The sequence below is a fragment of the Homalodisca vitripennis genome, chromosome 4, assembly GCF_021130785.1.
Source record: "Homalodisca vitripennis isolate AUS2020 chromosome 4, UT_GWSS_2.1, whole genome shotgun sequence".
Lineage (NCBI taxonomy): Eukaryota > Metazoa > Arthropoda > Insecta > Hemiptera > Cicadellidae > Homalodisca > Homalodisca vitripennis.
In genome coordinates, this window is record NC_060210.1 from 71,502,217 (window position 1) to 71,527,046 (window position 24,830).

The 24,830-nt window shown below is 34.0% G+C and overlaps 1 protein-coding gene across 1 annotated transcript in view; it reads right to left on the bottom strand.

Moving 5' to 3' along the window:
• Positions 1–2,526: 2,526 nt before the first annotated feature.
• Positions 2,527–24,830, bottom strand: part of LOC124359508 (protein AF-10-like) — a 35,197-nt gene continuing 12,893 nt past the window's right edge. Inside the window, exons 3-5 of the mRNA XM_046812300.1 lie at positions 23,139–23,318; positions 22,756–22,953; positions 2,527–2,760 (exon numbers count right to left, since the gene is read on the bottom strand). Coding sequence (XP_046668256.1) covers positions 2,542–2,760; positions 22,756–22,953; positions 23,139–23,318 — 597 coding nt within the window. The 3' untranslated portion in view covers positions 2,527–2,541. The remainder of the gene's footprint in view (positions 2,761–22,755; positions 22,954–23,138; positions 23,319–24,830) is intronic.

Here is a 24,830-nt window from a genome sequence, read left to right on the forward strand (position 1 = left end):
TTTGAATATTAGAGGGCCGGATATGGCCCTCTGGTTTACTGTATATGAATACAATCTGTATAAAATTATGTTATATAATTTAAAAATCTTGCTGCATTTAATGCTGTGTCATGGCAGTAATTTAATCAAATATTTATTATATAAAACTAAATTAAGAAGCTCACAGGACCAGTCCTCAATTTAAGTAATTGTACACAACTAATGCAATTTTGGGATTATATTTAAAATATTGTTTCTTTTATTGCAAAAATGCTGATGAATGGAGCAAATTTCCAAACATGAACTAATAGCTGTTACCTACAGGAAAATGTAGGCAATCCATTGTTAAATCGTATTCCAAATATTCCTGATAAGTAATGGTCATAGAAAGATATACCCGTCTCCTTCTCTTAACTCCTTCAAATTGAGAAATGTCTAGGTTTGAAGGCTGTTAGAAAGGGGTTAGAGTACTAAAATCAGAAAGCATAGTAGTGTTTCTGTAAACATCTAAGAGGTAGCTTTATTATTTATAGTCGATCCTCAGATTTCACTAGTTAATATTGAGATAAAACCCATGAGATCCCAAAGTGTGAAGCTGTAGTCCATCTGCCGTAAGGAATCTCTATGAGGTTAATATGAATATACTGAGCAGTAACACAATCCATCCCATGAAAATTAGTGGATGGAGTAGTTTAGATTTTTAGGTAAACTACTGAATAAATTGAAGGCCACTTGTTCTACTTCTATAGTAACACATTCTGTGCCAAAACCAGAGGCCAATTAGTGGAGGCAATTTTATTTAATTAACATCACTTAAACACACATTAATTATGTGCAGATGCCTTGCAGCTTGCAGCATTTCAGCGATTGATACTATTTGGTCTCATTCAGTATAGTGGTCGCAAGTGAAGCATTTTTATCTTCTTACGCACAGCCATTTTTTTTCAGAAATACTAAAAGAATATATGCTAAATAGTTAGGAATGGCTTCTATTATATATCAATAGCTAGTATATATATATAATATATATATATAGATATTTATATCTATTATATATATATATATATATATATATATTATATTATATATGGTATCAATATTCAAAAATCTTTTATTTATGGTCCTTTTCATTTGTTCCAATGTCATCATTACTGAAAGAAGTCGGTCTCTTCCTCTTCCCTGAAAGTGATAAAGCCTAGGATGGAGCTCTAACTTGTGGTTAAACATGTTGGGTGGATGCCACAGTTGCAACTGGGACACACAGAAAAAACCATTTCTTTCTTTTTATACTTGGGTCAACGCGAGATTACTTTAGTTTTTATTCAGGTAAATATGCAAGTAAATAACCAACATACACACATTATTCCATCTTGGGTTATGTGTCACACCTTTCCTCGCTAAACCCAAAGCCCATTTTTATAAATCAAAAGAATCAACCAAAAACTAATTACATACAAAGCCCAGCGTCAGTGGCATCAATAAACGTCAACAATTGAGCAAGGCATCAAACCACAAAATCCAAAACCGGCTACTTGCGTACCGTTGGCGACCATTGAATCACCCCCCCCCCCCCCCACCCCCCCCCCCCCCCACCCCCCCCCCCCCCCACCCCCCCCCCCCCCCACCCCCCCCCCCCCCCACCCCCCCCCCCCCCCACACAAAATTTAACTTACACGCTTTTTATCGAAACTCGCTCGGAAAAATTGTACTATGTTACCCTTCAATCAGCTCTAAATTATCTCGGAAGAATATGAAGTATGACGTCGAATCGTTTACCTTTTATATTAGCAAAAGAGATAGTATTAAAAAAAGGATTCTGGTACAGGGAGTAAAAGAGCTTAAGAAGAGTAAGTGTGGTATTTTAATGTTGATAACAGAGTTGAGTTTGCAGGCCAGCTGACAAGAATGGTTGAAGCAATGAAGACAGGCCAGCAAGTGGAACATACAGGTCATTAGTGTACTTCTAACATCCACATCAATTTAATAATCAAACTTGATCTTGGAGATAAGACATACCTGAAAGATTGTTATGATATGAATATTATGTTTTGGGCAATTAAGGTGTGGGCAAGTTTGGTTGATTTGGATTACAAATCTTGGTCTTCTGACAAAAATCATGTTTGTTTCTCATGAAACCAAAATGAATATGAGGCAGTCCTTCACTTTGTGGCTGTTTCCCCTATTCTGGGAATGATTCGGAAAAAATGGTTTGGGAGTGGCATATTAAGCAAAGAATTTTTTGACTACCTTGATGGAAAGGACAACTACCATCAATTTGGAAAATATACGAGAGGTGCGTGGAAAATGTGATGGGATTTAGTCTATGAATTGAATTTCTAGATTTAAAAATATAGCAAAAAAAGATAGTTGAGAGGTCCACATTTGTATGGGTCCAAAACTAAACTAAATTTAAAAAAATGTTATTTTACTGAGTATATGGTGTGCATGTGGTGGATGTATATATGTGCACGTGTGTGTGTGTGTGTGTGTGTGTGTAATGTGTGTATCTGGGTATATATTTATTGGCTTTATGAAATAGTTAAAGTGCTTTTTTCTTCTTCTTTATTCTTCAGAAATCTGTTCATTAGGACGTAAATATGTCATTCTGATATTATATACATAATACAAACCTGACGGAGCTGAAGATTTCCCAGAAGTACTAAGTTTGCGTTTGCCAGGTGGTTTTGACCAACTTTCTGCAGAATCTTTATCTGGGCTTGGAGGAGAATCAGAGACTACTGGTCGATATGGCGGAACAGTCTTCACGTTCGCTCCTTTCTTCTGTAACATTGCAATCATGCCCGTTTTTAAATAATACAATTTTTAAAAAGCTGTACTTTTAACCTTAGAGCTCGAAGATGAACAGATTCAGCTCAGGGGGTCACTAGGGGTGGCCAATATTCTATCTGATAGTAATAAGTAGGAGTTTCATGACTATATCCTGTCCCTCAGCTCGTCCAGGCCACTCTTAATGGCCTTCGCTGATTTGGCCATTCAGCTCATCAGGCCACTACCTGTGGCCCACTGTATTGCACGGTAATAAAATTAAATCCTTATCCAATTTTGGCTGGAAAGTACTGCAATCTGTCAAATAAGTAACTAAATATCGTTTAGAATTGTTATTTATCCAAGTATCAGTGTCACTGTGGGTGCTATAGTGTATCCTATCAATTTATTAACCCTTTGCACGCCAACGTACCTATACTACGGCCGTCGGCCACTCAACTGAAAATCGCCAACGGCCGTAATATAAGTACGTCACGTTTTTCGCCTGTAATTTTCTTATAGTTCATCTGATTGCCGCAAAATTTTGACTAATCGATAGTCAATTAGTTGCTTTGAAACCAAAAAGTAGTTTATTCCTTTATGGACTGTTTGTTTGGTCGTATTTGAGCTTCGCAGCTGTTGGATTGTTTGGTCGACAGTGAGGTTACGTTCGTGTTGCTGTGCGTTGTTTACGTTTGTATTTCTCTCATTACTTTTGTTGTTAGGGCATTTTTATTATGCTCCTTTTATTAAATTTATTGGTACTTTGGGATTATACCGACCACACCCAGACATGAATCGTTATTTGACATTTAGCTTCTACTGATTAGCGTAGAACAATATTTCGTCAATATAAAACAGTAATTAATTGTCTTATCGCAAAACCCTCCCCATCCTCAGACAGAGATCAAAGTCGAGGGTCTAGTAGATAACGTGATTGCAGAGTCTCCCCGCCCGTTCAGCTGGTGCGTCGCTTTGTTTTACTTCCGTGTTTTACCCCTACATTTCTCCAAACACAAAAATTCAACAAAAACAAACATTACCAAACAAAAACTAAACTCTTTATTGAAAACTTGTTTTTATTCTTGATCACACTCCGCCACCCAAAATGTGAGTGCCTCCGGGCCCGAAGGTGTCAACGAAAGAAAAACATCCCTCGAGATAGTACCTATCAGTAAAATATCAAATTCTAGAAGGGCTGATCAGAAATATAAATTAAATTTTAATGGAAAGGCAATTGTGTACCGTGCAAAAAACTTAAATAATCGTGTGATGCCGCACGGCCTGCCGAAATCGGGATTCTCGAAAAAGATAAGATAACAGCGACAACAATACCGATCACAATACCTGGAAATGCTTGTTGATTGATGGAATGTTAGTTCTGTTACTCAACTACATCGTTTTATAACGTTCTAAGTTCATTGAAAAAAGTTTAAGCGAATCTGACCCCATTAATAATTGATAATCTTTGTAAGTTTGTAATTTTGTAATTAAAGAGTTCTTTTTTCGTTCTATCATGTTTGTTTCTATAAATTTATATTTTTGTGTTCTTCATACTGGTGTGGTTATTATAATCCCAAAGTACCGATTTATTTTAGTATAGTGTTAAATATTGATTTGTGAATATAGTGTAACATTACATACAACGTCCATGCAACTTACAAAAACTGTGCCCAGTCACATTAAGTGAAAAAAATCACAACTAGACTTCTATATAAGGTAGGCTTTTGAAATTTTGTAATTAGGTTAAGGGGTGGATATAGTTTAATGGGATATAACAGGAAATCAGTATAAATTTTTTTAAACCACTTATTTATGCTAAAAAAAATTTTTTTGAAAATTTTAATTTTTTTTTCTAAATTTTAATTTTTTTATAAGTTTAAATTACATTTATGCGACTACAATTGAACCAACTGAACAAGGGCATTTCATAAGCAAAATAATGGTAAAGAAATCATCAATATCTGTTAAAAAATAAAAAAGTTATGATACATTTTGTGAAAGCTTGCAACACTGCTGAAAATGCCCTTGGCGTTTCTGGGTAGTACTTTTAGCCCAGTCAATCTAGGTTTTTACCCGGAAATGCGAGGTATAAAGCTAATTTTTTGCACAGATGTCCGTTATGGTATACCAAATCACATCCTAAAAGTCCCCGCCCGTCCCCCGTGTGCGTCCCCCGTTTTAACGAAATAAAGGGTGGAGGGGGGCGCGGCTTACTTAAACGCACATTACTCGAGAACAAAAGCAGATGGAGGAAAAATAACAACTGTGTTTAATTCAGAAAAATATAAGCTACAAAATATTATGATGATTTTCTTTTAATCAGTTTTAGTTCGTGCATGAAAAATTGTTAACCAACAAAAAAATGTTGATTTACTCTTTATTGTTAAGGTTTTAATACTGAAGTTTTTTTCTCCTATATTTTTATTTTATCAATGGTCAACACTACACTTTATTTTCTTTCCTTAAATGTATATTTCAGTTGGGAAATAAACTGGTATATGAATAAACTCCAGTTGAAGTATGTAGAATGAACGTGGTCAATGGTCTAAAAAGTATAACATTAGCATGGTATTAAATAAATAATGTACAGAATACAGTAAAATTTAATGGTTTAACAATTACATTTTTAAGTACAATCATAAAATATTATTAATTTTAAATAATATTTGTACAAATCATATTAACTGTATTCAATATGATACCCAATTTTAATTTATTTTAATGATTTTAAAATGTACAACCGTATGTCAAAAAGCAATTGTATTGAACAGTGTGTTGTATCCACTATCTTGTTTAAAACTGACCTTTAGTTACTATCAACGTCCTCTTCCTCTAAATCAATTGTCTGCAGTGTGTTGTTGCAGTCTCTGCCTTGACAATGAGCACACATTGCCGAACAAGCTAATCCTGACCTTATGCAATCACACGATCGGGCACACTCTTTCTTGCAATCACATGTAATGAAATTCAAGAGTTTATCAGGTGCCGGTGGCAAAGTCATAGATTGTGGTACAAGAACACCGTCTTTTTCAAGCCAACCCCATGAACATGGATCCAGATCCTTCCCAAGCCATTTCTGCACTTGATAGTAAACCCGCAAGGTGTGTAAGCGTGCGGCATCTGAAGTGGGTGGTAAAACAGACAAATCAAAGCTTGAAGTAATCTTCTGTCTAGCTATCAGTTTATTGAACATAAAGTACCTTAGTTCATTTAATGTTTTGCACTTTGTATCTCCGTATATCACAAGAAAGTATTGTTCTCCACATGATGTTAACATGTCAGGCTCAGCAGTTGGATCTTTGAAAATGTTTGACATTTTTTGAAGTTCCGCACTTTTTTCCAACACTTTCCATGGCACTTTCTTCCCTTTTCTAAACGTGGCGGATGTTGTATCGCATCCAGAAAATGTGTGTGCAAACAGTATACAGTCTTTCATATTGCCTAAGTTACTACTAATTTCAGCTACTGGGTAAACTTTGTAGGAACCTTTACTGCCTTCTGGTTTGATGAAGAATAATGTATCAGAACTTTTAACTCCATGCACAAGAAGTGCTAGAAGATCAGTGTCTGTACCAACCACAGCTGTTTTCATACCTTTAGAACACTGCTGAAGAGCTGTTGAAGCAATCAAAAAGTCAGCATCTGCTACAGCTTGTACAACTGAAAAGCCAGCTCGATCAAAATGTGATTTCAGTTCACTTATAAGTCGGCTTTTATTTGCAGCGTTACCAAGAAATTCAGCCTGAGTCACTGATGCTGTCATGTTTAAGTCGAAATGTATTGTTCTTGATTGAATTCGACATGCTCTTCTATCTTGCTCTTGGTTCTTTGTGGTCGCTGGTCCCTCATAGCCATCAAAAACTACGGTTACACTTGAACCGTAATGGATGCGAATAAATTCAACATAACCTGAAATAATTTGTTCATATGTGGCAGGCTTAGGCCAAACAGCATGATAAAGCAAATGTCCTCCGTCCAATACATAAACACAGTATTGAGGCCAACTATGAAGGGTAGGTGTGCTCATTTCTATAACATCACAAAGTGCTGACTTAGCTGTTTTTCTCATCGCTGCTCCGTTAAAGAGAGAAGGTGGCCTCGGAGCCAATTCAAAGGCCATGTAATCTTCATAGTCAGATGGAGATTTTAAAATACACGATATTCTAAGAAACAGTTGATTCGGATTCACTTCTATAACATCGTGACCTCTTACTTTGATAGTGGCATAAATAGCAGCAAGAGGAGTAACTTTACTTTTTCTTTTAAGTTTTACATCACCAAACGTTTGGCCAGTCATTTGAGTCATTGCAAGAAGACCTGTTTCTGTGGCGGTCTCCGGGTTTATTTTAGCGTCAGCAACTGTTCCAGTCGACAAAGAAATTAAACCTCCATTTATGTCAACACTGAAAGGCGAATGTGACTTTAGCCAACAAAGTAGTTTGTCCAAATCTTTATCATCTCTTGATTGCCGAGCATCGCGTAGCTCAACATGTTGTTCTGTAGTTCCAGAGTTTATGTGACACAATTTTTCAAACGCATTCGTGACAACAGAACAGGCTGGACGCGCTAGGACAAATCTCGCTAAGTTACTGTCAGTGACGCCTCTTCCATGGATAAGTCCACCTGACACTTTCAAAGAACGCATGAGCTCCTGCTCAATCACCATATCTGTCCAGTTTCCACCCCAGAACCTTTCTGTCCTACGAACTGTAAAGAAACCTAAAGAAATGAATCTCTCGAGCTCGTCTTTACTTAGAACCTGTGGTAAATCTTCCATGTGTCTACTTCTCTGCCCCAATCATCACCACGAATGCAAGCAATGTTGAGAATTCTAGTCTGCACTGTCAATGTTTCAACGTGATGAGCTGAATTCCTATACTTTAAAGCCCGCTTTTTTATTGCTTGGAAATCTATATGCTTAGCACAGAATAAACAATGAGTTTTAATATCGAAACCTTCTACTTCTGTAGATCTTGTTCTATACGAGGTTGACGGTTCACTTGAAACTTCACTTCCAACATTTTTAGATATATACTTCTTAATGCTTGTAGGTCTGGTATAATTCTTTCGGCAAACATCATGAACTTTCAGGTCTGTAACTGTACTAAACTTGTCATGTAAGCCATCTCCGCGTTTTTCACTTGCACTTTTTAGTCCTTCTACACCTTTCTCAGTTACGCTAACAATGTTCAGTGTGTTTTTAGAATCACAACCAGCACCAAAGCCATGGGCACACAAAAAACAATCTATTTCCATATTTAATGCTTATTTAATGCTTTAATAGTTTGAGCATTTAATTTAAATTTCAGTAATTTAAGAAGCTGTGAGTCAAACACTGCTATTTAAATCCGAGTCGAAGTGACGTACTAGTTACGCAAGTGCCAAATGATGACGCAGAACCCAGCCGGGGCCACTAGTATAAGTATGAGACACTTAATGGCCTGCTGAGTGCAAAGGGTTAACAATTAAGTCCAAATAACAACTCTAAATTCTGTACCTTGTAATTTTGTATAATAATCATATCAAAACATAACATCACTTATTTTTAAACTATGTAATCTGATATATCGAAACATGTGTAAGAGGAGCAATTGTTCTTAGACCAATCAGGGCCTTGGACGCAATACAAATGGTAAGCGGTGAACCGTTAGAGTTAGAATGGTGATTTAAAGGATGCAAAATAATTCACACCTTTTGGAAAATAAACATAATGGGATAATTTTTGTTTTATTGTGTTGGGGATAAAGTAGGATATGATTTATAATATTTATTTAAATGATAAAATCTGTTGAAATTTTTAAATTAACAAATTGTACAAAATATGCATTTTTTTAAATTTTGTTATGTGTTAATAAAGAAAAAGTGTAAATTTTATGTCAATATTTTATTTGTATGCAACTTTTTTTATTTTTCCGTATGTAAGTAGGAACAAATATAACTTACCAAGTTTCAAAAAGAAAGTATCCGTAATACTGAGTATGACTTATCTTATATATCAGAGCAAAATATAACAAATCTACACTCACGTAAAAAATCGACTATATTTTAAAAATAAGTTGAGTTACAAAACACTTCTGTCCGTTAACCCTTTAAATGCCAGACATTTTTTCAATGACCATGCGAAAAATGCCAGCCTGTTTTCAAAAAATACATGCGAAGAATGCCAGGCCCTTTTTCCATAATTTGACAACTATTTTCAAAAAATGTATAACTTTTTTATTTATTGAAGGAAATTATCCATTGAGGTGTTGTTTTTTTATGTAATAGTGTGGAGTGTTAAAAGTATTAAAATTTTTACAAATTTATATAATTTATATTTGTAAAAAACAAAAAATAAAAAAACAAAAACTTAAAAAAAATTAGTGTGAACATATAAAAGTACCTTTATTATTAGCCTTAACTAAAAAATAGTGACTGGGAATTGTACTATATTTAATTGTTAACACACACACACCAAAATTGAAGAACTTATCTTGAAAAATAGAGAAGTTACAGCATTTTATCGAAAACCTTGTAAAGTCCACATTTTACAGTAAAGTTCAATAAGACATATTTTGGTCAGTTTCATTCAAAATCACTTTATTTACACGTATTGTTTAACCCAATGTATAAAATTGTTTGTTGAAATAATAAAGAAAGTAGGTTACACAAAATTAAAATTAATTATTTACAATAAGGGGTACATAATTTAAAACTTTTTTAACACTTGTGTTTGCTGAAGCACAAAGTATGAATCCTCCTCTTTTACTCATGGTCAAATCTATTTACAATAATCACAAAACTAATAATAATATAAGCAAACTGAAATAAACAAAAGAAAAGCACGAATAATTCCCATTGAAACATAATCTAGCAACAAAGTATTACCACAGCAACCAAAGACGCTCCTTGAAAGATTATATGTAAATAAGGTTGAAAACAGCTGATATACGTCATCACATGTTGACCATAGAGTAAAAAAGATTTTATTGTATCAATAGTAGTAGTGTCTAGATACAGTATGCAAAGTTTAGTGGCATTTGGTCAATAATTAAAACTACAATATAAGAAAAACCGGATGAGCGTCCCCAGCGCACGTCAGCATTTTTCGTAAAACCTAGTGACGTGCGCTCGCGGCGCACGTCGGCATTTCTCGAATAAACAGTGACGTGCGCTCATGGCGCACGTCGGCATTAAAAGGGTTAAACACCTATCATAAACTGTTTTTCATGAGAAGTGATTATAAAAAATGGTTCACTTAGTATTTGTAAAGAAGATGGTATCCCAAGGTACTTTTGCAAACTGCTTTGGCAACATTACAAGAGATAACTGTACACATTTCATGTCACAATAAAACCGTGCTCCAGTCCAGAAGGCAGGGTTTGTAGTGCAGGGGCCTGAGCTGAGTAACGCACAAAGTGGTTTTTTACAGAGAATATACAAATACATTATCATTTTATGTATATATTTTTGACACCTCTGTAAATATAAATGTTGGGATCTAAAGTGCTTAAAGTTGTCAATTAGAGACATTCCTCATACTTTTTTTAATGTTACTCGTGATGTACATTTTTTAAATAAATATTTATCTATAAATTGTTCTCTGTTTGAAAAATAAATTGATACTGGTACTGTAAAGTGAGAGATAATTTATTATTTTGAACAATAAATTAAAACTAAATAAAGAAGAATATTTAATAAAGAAAGAATGATCTTACATGTATAAGGATGATGTTAGAACAGTGTTCAATCAGTGACAGAGAGGTGACCTTGATTGTCAGTGGCTGTACTGGTGCCATACAGAACTTGACTTTCTAAACATTCATACTCTTTTTTACAGACCTATAAAGTCTAACTAAACCTTGTGATAACACCCATTCATGAGTTCTTCTATCAACATATACTTCCTTCACATACAAAGGGATACAAAGCTAGAAACAAACGGATTGATTGTTACATTTGATCCAATCACGCTTTCTATTAAATATGTTTATGTTATTTAAAATTTGCATTCTTTTAGTATTATTAAGAGATACTAAGTCATTATTAGAAAAAAATCAGAAAATTCTCAATTTGTAAATAATATAAAATAATAAATAAAAAGTTTAAACTACATTTCAAGAATTATATTAATGTGACAAATTGCAATATCTAACTTTAAGAGGTCTGCTAAAATAGTTCAGTATTTGAATCCCAAAAGTGATTGAAATATATTTGGTAATTGTTTGTAAAGAATGCAGCAAACATATTAAAAAAATGAAAAAGGTAGAGTCATATATGATATGACTATGTGTGGGTGTGTGTGTTTTGGGGTTTTACAGAATAGTTTTATGGCAATATTATATTGCTTATCCTGCAAATATAATTCCTCCCGCAACTATTATTTTATCTATTTATATTAGTAATCTCAAACACTGACTTACTAGTAAAGTTCACTTTTTTACTGCAGTTCACAGCTTAATGGAATATGGACTGATATTGCATTCTAAGCAATGATTTTGATGGAGTTACTGTTATGAGTTATTTTAAATTATCACTAGTACAATGCATATATTTTCTGAACCATTCTATACAACAAAGCAACACACATGATTTATGTTTAATTACAGTTTGAATTAAAGTGTTGCTCATTTAAAAGTGTGTTCTAAAAGCATTAGACATATTGAAAAATAATTTACTAACCAACATGTTCAAGTGATCTCCTTCAAAATAGTCCCCATGAAATTCAAAATATTTATTGCAGTGCTTCAATACTCCTGCCATTTTCTAAAGTCTGGAAAGCCTCTTTTGGAAAGTACTTTAGTTCAGAGACAAATTTATGTTTTTATGAAAAAGAGTCTTTTTAAAAAAAGTCTGTTATTTTTAGCTATTGTAGCAAAATTATTATTTCTGTTTAAAATAGATTTGTTTAAATCCAAAGAAAGCCAATCACCTATTTGTGTATAGGATATTTCTATGATATAATAAATAAACACTAGAAATAAAACCATATGCTTTTTGCACAATATTATGGCAGATAACAGAATAAAATGGGAGCAACATAACCTTTTGTAATATTATGTCAGTAGCACACATTTAAACAATTGCTATGAATGTAATATTACGTCAAAAATTGTGAGGGGGTTAAGTGCCATCTTTATGAGAGGGAACAACCACAAATCACATGGTACCAAAGTAGGGAACATGATCAAATAAATGGAAGCTGTGTTTTTCCAACGTTCAAGCTGAGTAAAATACGGTGGAGCATTGTCCTGATGAAGCTGCCAACATCTTGGGGTTCACAAGTCAGGACATTTAAGCCACACTGCATCATGTAGGAAATGTAACATTTTTAAGTAGTAGTAGTACTTGTACTCTACAATATAGCAGAGGGCCTATTTTCAATGTGTAAGCACACAATCTAGTTTTTCTTGAAATTAATAGAGGGATATTTCCTAAGAAAGGAGTTGATTATTAGCAGCATTAATTTTGGTGCAGGTGAAAAAATTTTAAGGTATCAAAAAGGTTATAAATATGAAACAATAATTTTTTTCAGATTTATTTTATCTTGATCTACTTAAAAATAACTTTCAGACAAATAAGTAAGTTGCATCACAGTCAGAAAACTACATAAAGAGATTGAAAATCATCCCTTTAACTCTTTGAGTAGTACGGGAAACTGCTTCAAAATAATAATGACGTTCCAGAACGTCAAATGAAAAACAAGCCAAAAGGAGTATTATTGTTTGTTACGAAATTGATTTTTTTCTTTTGTTTTATTTGCATCCATTTAGAACCATATACTTATTTAAAACTAATTTTAAACCAAACCATAGTTGGCAGTGTAATTTTTTAGGCAGAATAATGGGCAAATAAGACATTATTATCAACCATCTTTATTTCTCGAGCGGATAGGCTGCACACGCCATTTATTAGAAACAACAACTACTCCTGAAGGTCAAGCAAGGAAAGCTCAAAAGCGGTGTTATGTATGCTACAACACAACCACCCGTGAAAAGAAGAGGAAGGATACCACATTTCACTGCCCAGACTGCAGTGTAGCATTGTGTATTTACCCTTGTTTTGAGGAATTTCACACCAAAAAAATGTGTAAATCACCTGTAAATCACAAAAAATTTAAACATTCCAACTTTTGTACATTTTTATTTGCAATCAATTAAAAAAATACGATATTTTTTTTACTCCTGGGTTGTATTTTCATGTTTCCAGCTGTTATTCCTGTGGAACAGAACCTAGTGACGTTCCAAGACGTCACTACTCCTCAAAGGGTAAGGGTGTGTATATGGTTAGCTGATACCGAATTAACATTTTATTTATATGACTGATGGTTGGTTTTAAATGTGTCAAGCTAAAAAATATGATCTAAGAAAAAAATTATCACTTTATATTTCTATTTATGGGGGATGAAATTCTCTTATTTATTTCAAGAAAAACTAGGTTATGGGCTGATACAATGCAAATTGGCTCTAAACTCTTACTAATATTGATGGACTTTACAACCTCTTTATTCAGATCACCACATTATTATTCGGATCAGTTTTACAGAGTGAACGAATCAAATTTTTTGAAGAATGATCAATTTTAATTGAATTTCCCACATAAATTTTTTTCCATTAATTAATTGTTCTGCATTCAGAATAAAGTGTCAAAACACAGACATAATGAGTCAGAATCCTTATATTAAATTCACCGAAAGGTGATACTGAGGCTACTGTTATTGACAAAACTACAATTGACTAAGCCGCCCATTAATGGTACGCACCACCATGTTGTGCGATGGGCAGCCACGAGGGGTGGTATTGCCTAGTAATGTCACATTGTTATGAGCCTTCACTCACGGAACTTTGAAACATTCGGTTTTAGAAACATTCAATCATTATCACACGGATGATAGCTTTGCACCTTTGGCTGTTTGGCTGAGTGCATAAAATAAATGTATGAACCTGTTTCTACTTTTGCAATGACTGTATCAATCAGTAGAGTAAAAGAATCTGTGTCACGACATTCTACAGTCACTAAATTACGAAATTAACCAGCGCATTGCTACGCTATTAACAATGTTGAAGTAGGCCTACAAAAGGTTGATAGTTGTAAATTCATATCATATAATTGATTGGCTTTAGATTAACGGTAACACTGGAACAGTGACTGATATAGTAATTGAATCAGCAGCTTGTTATTCATCGGTAAATGAGGACAGAGAAAATGATTCTGATAATGAAGAACCAGAAGATGCCATGAATCATGACGCTACAATGCAGCTAGACTGGCCGCAAAACAGTGCAATTTGATTGATAGCCCAACAGTTTGTCAGTGAAAATGGTGGCCTTAAAACATCTGTATCATCTTACTTCCAGGAAGCAGTACACATAAGTAAAAAAAGGGTACTGACTGAGTTTTTTTACAAAACATAAAAACAGTTTTGTTTGGTTTTTATTTTGTTTTCTCTATAGTTCTTGTCTGCAAAGGAAATAATAAATTGGCTCTCCTTTACTTTCATATGTGAAAAACAGGGGGATGTTTGATTGTAACTGAAGTGCAAGATGAGTGCAGTTTAGTTCAGGGACACATAACAATCAGCTTTAAATTTTTTGCTTATAATAAATTAGTAAACTATAGAGCAATAAACTTGTCAGCTCAATTATGAGGTTTCACTGAAATACTGTATTTAATTATAATATTTTGTAAAATTAAATTAAAAAAATAAATTACTTACTCATACAGGTAACTAAGCCACATGTTTTGTTAAGGAGTGTTTCTGTAATTTAAATGTTTTTCAGACTGTGCCTTGAAATTTTATTCGAATTTATCACATATATAATATTATATCTGTCATTCATATACTTTACTATGGAAATTAATGGAAACAATATTTCTTCGTAGAATAACAATTAACATAAAGTTTTTCACTGTGTTAATAAACAGTTCATGTTCAACCAAGCAGCTAACCTAGAAATTGAACAGCTCTCAGTATTAAATTACCTGCACCAACAGGTCAAGATCAAATCAGGTGATAAGACAGCTGGTATTATCTCAGAGTCTCTGTGTCTTCTGCACTAACACTGTCTGCTATGTTTATATTATATTTATTTACTTTTTGGCTATTGAATTATATTACAATGTATACAATATAAATAAAAAATTCAAATAACAACAAGAAAAAAACTATGTGTTTCAAAATGAAAGAAAGTAAATTATTAATAAAAAAAATATACGAGGGGTATCCAAAAAGTAAGTTTCCATTAATTATGAAAAAGTTAAAAAAACTCAAAAAATAACTGAAACACATTTATTCAACTTTTTACATCATACCTTATTTTTCTACATAGTTACCATCCCTTTCTAAGCACTCTTGGTATCTAGGAAGTAGTTTTTTTATTCCAGCAGATAAAATTCACCCGCCAAATTTTTAAGCCAAGTATCCACCTCATTTTGAAGGTCATCGCTGTTGGCAAATCGCGACCGCCAAGGTGTCTTTTCAGCTCCGGAAACAGATGAAAATCGCTAGGCACAAGATCTGGTGAGTATGGAGGATGACCAAAAACATCCCACTTACATTTCCTCAAAAGTTCCATTGTTGCACGAGCAGCGTGTGGTCGGGCGTTATCTTGAATAAGCAGAACCATGTGCGACAAAAGTCCGCACCGTTTATTCTGTATTGCCCGCCGAAGTCTGGTGAGAACTTCATAATACCTTTCTGCATTTATGGTTTCGCCACGAGGAAGATAGTCAATCAATAACACTCCACGGCAGTCCCAAAAAACTGTAGCCATTACCTTTCCTGCCAACTCAAAAACTTTGGTTTTTTGAGGAGCTGCCTCTCCTTTTTTTTGCCACACCATACTCTGGCGTTTGGTCTCTGGAGTTGAGTGGTGAATCCATGTTTCATCACCAGTGACTATTCTACTGAAAAGGTTTTCATCTTCATCGTCAAACAATCGCAAGAAAGACTGGGCAGCAGCCATTCGTTGTTGTTTATGGGCATTGCTCAATAAGCGAGGCACCCATCTTGCACACACTTTTGCAAGCTGAAGATCTTCTGTCATGATATTGTGCACAGATGACCGGCTAACTTCAACACTTGACGGCAGTTTATCCATAATTTCATTGAGAGTCACTCGCTTATCATTGTCAATAACTGCTCGTACAGCATTAATGACGTCAGATTGCTGAGAATTGGCCGGTCGGCCACTATGCTCATCGTCATGAACATTTTCTCTTCCTTCCAAAAACATTGCACGCCAACGACAGACCATCTGAACGGACATAACATGTTCACCATACACTTGACACAACTGACGATAAATTTCAACGGCAGTTTCGTTTTTGGCGGTCAAGAAACGAATAACACTACGGACTTCGCAACTGGCGGCAGAACGCAGTGGAGTCTCCATGATGTTTGGGCAGCAACTGACTGAGAAGCGTGATAATGGGCCAGTGACCGGCGCACCTGTTGCCAACCGAACCGCGCTACATATCCCCGCCCACAGCTGCACGCTGTGTTACGTACGCGTCTTTTTACAGAACAGGGAAACTTACTTTTTTATACCCCTCGTATATGCACATAACGACTTGAAAATACTTTTTCTTAACCCTTTTAGTGTCAAACAAAATTTTCAAAATTTGTACCAGGAATGCCAGGCGTACACATGCATGTTTGTACCAAGATTGCCAGCCACGTTTAGCCAAAATGTACCGTAATTCTTTAAACAATTGTAACTACACTATTTTTTAAGATAAATTCATGGGTTTTTTTTGTTTTTAACTTAAATAGTTGTATTTTGTATCCTGCACTTTATTTGACAAAAAATTGTGTACATTACTTTAAAAAAATGTAATTATTAGTATTTAAAATTTTTTATTTTTTACTTTTTTGAGTTTAACTTGTGATACACAACAGTAAAATGAACATTGGAAAAACATTGATTACATCACTGAATTCCTACTTTTATTCTATTGAAATTTACAAACTTTCAAACTGATAAATTAAAAATTGTGAAAGAACAAAAAGAACATCCAAAAGTGTGCTAACCTGGAAAAACACTCTGTTTGGCCTAATCTGTTAAATGTCTTCTTGTTTTCTTGAAGGTCTTAACACAAGAGTCAAAATATTTCACAGATCAATAGGCTAGTAACTCTCTTGAAATAAATAAATATTGTTCTCTAGGGATCACTTAAAATAACAAGTAACTATTTACATAAAAATGTACAAAATAGAAAATTTGAAGAGAACATTCAGCAGAAGTGTAGAGGCTAACACTTGGTGTGCACTCCTCTCTTACATTTAACACACATATAGGATGATTTTTTTCGTTTTCCTCCTGATTTAGTGCTTGCTACGCTACATACACAACAGTTTTTTCCATTTTTTCTCCATTTCTTCAAAAAATTTTCTGACGTCAGCATTACCACCACCACCACGGATGCTTGCCATAGGTCTACTGGTGGCACTTTCCTGCAACTGAAGCCACTGATCACCAAGCTCGTCAACAATGGATACCAGAAATTCTAGATGTGATATAGGCTTTGTAGTGTTTTGCTTGTATAATACATAGGCATTCAAAAGCATTCTGGATAAGAGATTGAAGGTAATTTTTTTCCAAAATTTAAAACTTCTCCTATCGTCTAGGTATTGGTATAGCATTTGGTCTGATCCATCAACCCCACCCATATTAGCATTGTAATTACGTATCATTTATGGTTTGTTAGATATGACAGTAAAATTTCCTCTGCGTTTTACTTTACGCTCTGAAGCAGCGACATCATTTGTAGACAACAGCAAAACCTGCTTTTTCCTATAGCCAAGAATAATCATTTTACTTTTCCTCATGTATTATGTTTCACCAACTTTAAATTTTTGTATCATTTGAGCAGGGATACCTTTACGGTTGTGCCTTAGAGTGCCAGTTATAAAGGATTCCTTAGAATATAGATGTGTTGCCAATGTAAGGGAGGTGAAAAAATTGTCCACAAACACGTGGTATCCCTTATTGTACAAATTAGACATACTCATTAGTTTATCCACTACTGTAAAGCCTAAACCTTTTTCTTTTACCGTTGTAATCTCATTGCCTTTGGCTCCTTTGTATACAAAAAAACATACACAATAATGAGTGGTAGCATCAACCAACATCCATAACTTCACACCCCACCGGTGATGCTTTTTAGGCATGTACTGGAGAAGCTGTGAATGTGTTTTGGTTGCAATCATGCTTTCATCAATAGATACATTTTTATCTGGTGTAAAATGTAATTTGGAAATCCGGTTCATGTGATCAATCAGTGGTTCGAACCTAGCACAAGGATCGTAGTTTGGTTGGCCTGACTTAGGTAAATTTGTAGTATCCACCAAGTGAAAAAATTTCAGTATTGCCTGAAAACGGTTCCTCGTCATCATTCTAGGGAACCAAGGAATCAATTGACTTTTAAGAGTAGACCAAAAGGAAGCGATAGTGTTTTGTCTTTTGATAGCCATATTTATCACACTAGAAGGAAAGCTTGCATTTCGTTTACAGTCACAGGTCTCCAAGATTTTAGCCTACTGTGTTCTTTCATTCTATAGCGATTTTTATCAATAAAGTTCCTGGCGTACTTGTTTGTAAACCGAACCATTATTTCAATCAAAGGAATGGTAAAGAAACTTTTGAAATAAGCACTTGGAGGAGAGTTCATTGGAGGACAGTGCTTGACCCCTGGCTGTTCCTGAAAGTGTATGGAATGGTTAGGCCTGTGTTCAATATCATTGGTTTCATTCACTTCCACCCAGTCAGGTTCATTCTCAGAGTCTTCTGCAGAGCTACTACTGCTATCCCTATCGTTAAGCCTAGATCTTTGAGGTATCACTCTATGGCCTTGTTGGTTAGGCCTAGCCCTATGACGACGTGATGGTTCACTATCAGATGAATCACTGTTAGATTCATCTGAATTTGTATCAATTACCAAGTTTAGTCGATTCAGTCCTAAACCTTGATTACTCGAGGAAGTTGTCGGTCCAACGGGATTGTAGGTCGGGTCATTATCTGTATCGTCAACAACCGAACTTGAACTCGACACTTTTTCATTTTCTGAAATTTCACTCACGAAACCGTCTGAAAGATATTCACTTTCTACTAATCTAGCGATAGTATTATCACTAACAGGTGAATGAGAACGTTTCATTTTGATAGAAAGAAGTCATTAGCACATCTCACTTCACTCAAAACACTCACGAACAACTAAAGTACAACTGTAAACAACAACGACAATGCTGTCTAATGTTGACAGCTGAGAAACAAAATGCACAGAATAGCCAACTTTAAAATCAAAATATGGCTACCTAGTATGACTTATAAACTGGATAATGTAATTATCAGAAAGATCGTTGTATTGCGATTCTAAAACATTACAAGTATGTTTATTTTGACTAATTAAAGTAATTTTTTTTTTTTAAACGTCCGAAAATACGGACGCCGGCAATCTTCGCCTAAACTGCCAACGTCTGAAAATTCGGACGCTAGCAAAGTACGCACAATAATCCAACGTCCGAAAATTCGGACGTTGGCACTAAAAGGGTTAATATACAAGGCCTTATAAGTAAAAATATGAATAAAATAACTATTTGGAAAGTGTTCTGTATGACTTAAACAACACTAAAGTAGTTTGTATCAAAGAACACGGACATAAGGGCGGTGGGCATCTCTGTCCTTTCCATAAAGGATATCATCGTGCTGATGCATTTAGCAGAACCAATCACATCAGGGGAAGGAATCACTTCTGTTTATTCACAACTCGCTCGATTCAAGAACCTGTGATATGACCTGTTTCTGTTCTGAGTTTTACTTTGAAGCATCCGCAAACTTCATATTAGTTAAATATTATAGTGGTTTCGATATACCACTCACCTTCAGGTGGTCCTGAAATTTTCCTAGAATCTTTCGACAATTTATTAAATCACCTTACTAAGTGGTACAAATAAACGATAGTGATAGATGGGGATTTGAATTACAAATTTGATGTTACAATTGGTAGTGATACTGCCCTTGACCCACAAAATCTTTTTAGGCAATACAATTACCACTACTTAAATCAAAATCCAAAAGAGATAACAATTGCTTGGATAATGTTTTTGTAAATAAAAAAAGTTGTCAGTGATATCCGTCTTGCCAAATATTTTATCTCCCTGTCTCATATCACAGTGGCATCCTGGTGGGTCTGGGGAAATTTCAAATTACAATGTCCAAGGTAGTCAATTCAATAGTGCTAATGGTTTAAAAATAATATTTCCTAAACATTCCCTTAATGATATTAGTGTGATATTGGCATCATATGACTGGGATGCCATAATTTACCAATATGATAATAGTGATCTACCCTTCCTTTTCAGTAAATTTGAGTCTGTCATTAACAATCCAGTAAACCGAAGAAAATAACAATTAAGTGATATAACCAGGACTTGGTTAAAATGAAGGAACACCTATTACATTTCCATAACATATAAAAAAATAACATTTAGCTAAAACAACACTTTTTAATCTTTAAAACTAAGTATAGACAAGCTTCAGCCAAGTTTCAATAAAATGAAAGTTACATAACTGAAAGCAATAATAAATGCAAAGCCGCTTGGAAAAGTATTAACAGCAATGATTTGTCAGATACCAAATGCAATAAAACTAAAATCTGTCCTGATGTTTTCAATAATTATTTTATCAAATCTTTGTCAAATATTAAAAAGAACCTTGATAATTCATCTCACACTCCCAGTGAACATCTAGTATAGAAAATAACATCAATCATCAACCAGAAACTTTTCAATGGACAGTCATAAATCCTGATGATATCCTTAAATCAGTTAAAAACCTAAATAACTCAAATACTGTAACATATATAGTATGTCAAATAATATGTCAAAGAAAATAGTTCCTGGCATTGTTGTCCCTCTCGCCTTTTGTTTAACCACTGTTCAAAGAATGGTTAATTCCATGATGAACTTAAAACCTAAAGAGTTTGTCCAGTGTTTTAAGAGGGGCTCCATAAATATGCCTCAAAGTTACCATCCAATTTCTATAATTTCACTTATAGAAAGATTACTTGAAACCCTAGTTTATAAGCAAATTTATAACTACCTTGAAACAACAATCTCTTAAATCCCATAGAATTTTGTTTTAGAACAAATAGATCTACTTTTCAAGCTTTAGATAAATTAGTACGATATGTCTCACAAACATTGGAAAGTAAGGCTTTTGCTAGGGCCACCTTTTGTAACGTGAGCAATTTATCTTCTGAGACGCCTTATCTCATGTATCAACAAAAATGACCTATTTTACCTTCTTCCAATTCATAATGCGATATGGACTTGTTGCGTGGGGCAATGCAAATATGATTGATAATACCCTCATTCTAAAAAAAAGTATAAGAATAATTTCCGAGTCTCAACCCCTGGAACAGAGTAAACCTCTTTTTATTGATTTAAAACTTCAAACTATAATAAATCTATCTCTTTGACCTGATAGAGTATATTTTTCAAAATGTACATCTAATACATCCTGTTGGGAAAATCACTGCTGTAACAATAGAAATAAAGACTCTGCAGTTATTCCTCAGAGCAGGTTCAGTAAGACCCTTAACAGCCATTCTGTAACTGCACTGAGGGTATACCAATCACCTATTGTGCAGGTGTATGACAGGAAAAGGTTTCTTAATAAATATTATTCATGTCTGTTGGTCAAAAGTTGAATGATATAAACAACTCCAGTATAAACAGCTCCAGTTGCAAAATAAACAACTTGATTTCCAAGACTAACATAAACTCAACAGTAATATACTCAACACCGGAAACAAATTACACGTTAACCCTTTGAGTGTCATGACATCGGCATATCATTCACAGTAAAAACCTTGTATATTTCTGCTGTCGATTGGTGCTATGATCCATATTTAGGCGATATTTAATATAGTACACAGTTGAAATATCCAAGTAAACATATAGTTGCAAAGTAAAAGATATATTTCAATGTATCGATTAATTATAATTTTTTTATTTCTTCCTTGTAGGGCTTTGTAATGACAATTAACTATGACATTTTTATGGTCTGTTAGCTGATAAATTCGTCAGATGCGGATTATGTGTTTGGCTAACAGCTTTGTTTACTTCATTCTGTAATTGTGTTTTGATGTATCATCAATCAATCAATCTATCATAAAGTAGTGTACAATTTACCTGTATTAGTGTAATAATATCAATATTGATATATTTGTGTTTACAGAGCAATGGGCTTTTGTTTAGTTTATTGTTTCCAGCTAATGCTGCCAAGCACATAAAACACAAAATTCTATTATTGACAATAGTTTATTGCGTAAGTATTATTATTTTGTGCTTTGTATGATTCTATAATATTGAGTGAAGAAACCTTTGTAGACAACTTTGAGTTGTCTGTCTGATAAAACCTACAGGAAGTTTATATGAACAAGAACATTTTAAGTAGGAAAAAGGAATTGTTATGGATGTGCTGGCTAACAACCTCATTATTTGATTCAACGTCAATGTAATGCGTACCTATAGCCAGACTATGACTTTTGTTTACTGGGGCGTATTTATTGATTATTTACTGTGGTAAAATTAATATTCCTTTAAAAAAATGATTTATATTGTGATAAGTGGTCTCTCAAAACAGTGAAAAATCAGCCACAGTGTGAAGTCTCTTATTGTCTGATGGTAATAAATAAATTTAATATTGACATGATAATATTAGTATCATAAATTTACTTTGAGTTTCATTAATAGAATTTTAAGTGAAAGTATTATAAAAATATGACCAAAATTAGTTATAATATTGTGGCTTTGATAAATCTCTGTTTTTATACCAATATGTTAAAAAAAATATCACCGTAGGGTCACTGCACACACTTAATAAACTAAGTCAAAGAGTAAACTACTTAAGTCACCTGAATCAATATGTGTATTACTGTACTTTAAATCTTGTTTTTAAAATGACCCGCCCAATTAAAATCACAACACACCAAGGTACGATTTTATAGAATGGAAATGTATACCAGTTTGGAATAGTGGTGTTGACAGTAACCGCAGTATTTGACGTTATCCAAGTAGTTGCCTGCTTCTTCACAGAGTAGACCCAAGGCCTGGGCGCAAGTGACGTGGAACTGTTGTTTGCAACCTGACTTGTTACACTGCATACAAGCTCCCACCGTCGAGCGCGATCCCTTCCCACTTTCTTCACAAATATAACACACCTGAACAGATAACTTTCATAGTTAGAATATTGGTAGTCAACAATGTATATAACTGTACAATTATGCAAGTTATAAATTATATAATTTGTTGCGGGTTTCTTGAAATACTTTTAAAAAACTACAATTAGTTCTATGTGGTTTCATTTAAGAGTTAAATTAAAAATTGTTCCTCAAATACAGTTTACCTTATGAAATCTTTCAGGAGGAATGTGTTGTAGCACAATGGGTTCCATAGTAGTTACATTCCCAAACCTAACTTCTGGGATGTACAGAGCACACACAACATGAGCCCAACCATTATTGTCTGTAGGTTTAATCGCCCCATCCCTGCTTGGACACAGTTCACAACGCTGCTGTCTAGGACCCTGAACACAGAACATTTACACTTGAGTGGGTTCATCTTAACAAGGCAATCAAGAGAGAACACGTTTATTAATAATTACATCACTTTTAGTACTGATCTATTTTCAAACGTATTACAGTGCTTGGCTTCTTTAAATCATACGATTTATACACAAAACTATAAAAAGTTTTTCATGCAAACACGCTCTGTAGCACGAGGAAACACTAAAATACTTACCATATTGCATTCAAAAAGAAGACCTTGTTAACTGAAAACTGACAGAGGTACATAAAAACTACTCTGAAAATAAAAACTATTTTCAAAACAACTTGGTTATAAATAAGAAAGAAAGAACTTGGTTAAACGTCTGTAACAATAAGAAAATATATTTAAAAGGAAATGAGTCACGGTTATGTGCTAACATGCGAAATAAAAGGAATGAAGTACATCTAACAGCTGACTATATTGATTTTACTTTTCAGAACTATCAAATAGCATGTCCAATTTTGTCTGAGAAGACATAAACATTTCCAATATATTTTTACAAAGTATACATTTAAATAAACCATTTATTCTTTTTTTTTCATGTCAGAGAATCACTTTAAAGGAGTTTGAATATACAGTACAACCTTATTTATCCAGACTAATTAGGGCTGGAAATGATCCGGATAAAGTGGGAATACAGTATTAACATTATAGATCATAGATAGTAAAGAATTTATTTTTTACAAATATAACAGTACAAGAGAGAAAATTTATTTTTTCATTAACAGAGATTAAATATAGAGAAAAAATATAACAAATAAAATGAAAATTTGTTTGCTGTTTTATAAAAAAAACTCAAGCCAGACTGTTTTGTTTAACTTTAGTAAACTGTTTCTGGGAAGTACAATCATGCATACATGTTAAGGCCACAATTTCTGGTGACAAACTGTTGTACTGTCACTCATAATTAGCCAAGAGCAGTGTAGTTTTATTATGGCATTTTCTGGTTCTTCAGTATCACAATTGTTTCCACTGTGCTCTATTACAGCTGAAGGAAAAACTAATGAAAATTCTATATTGACCAGCTCCGTTACTATTCTGTCTGAAGCCAAACATTTACATCTTCCAAATTAATGATTTGTTAGAAATCACAGCAAGCTTACTACAAAATTGTTAACTTGTTATTATATTGTACACATTATTCTGAATGCAAGATATATGTTAACAAAAAACAAATTACACTGGAAATTCAACTGAAAAAACTTATTAAAAGAATTGGACTTCCTCCACTCTGTAAAACCAATCCAGACAACCTGAAGATCCAGATATATGAAGTTGTACTTCCATAATGCATAGGTAGCACTTGGAGAGTTAATAAAAACAAGTGTAATTATTTTAACAAATTTTGTTGGTCCATCACTAAAATCTAAAGTATAACAGTAAGTTATAACAGTTAAGGTTCAAAAGAGTTGTCTTAATGCATATGAACTGATTACTGGCTAGGTTTTAAAACATATTTGGTATGGTTAAAAATAATCTTTAAATCCAT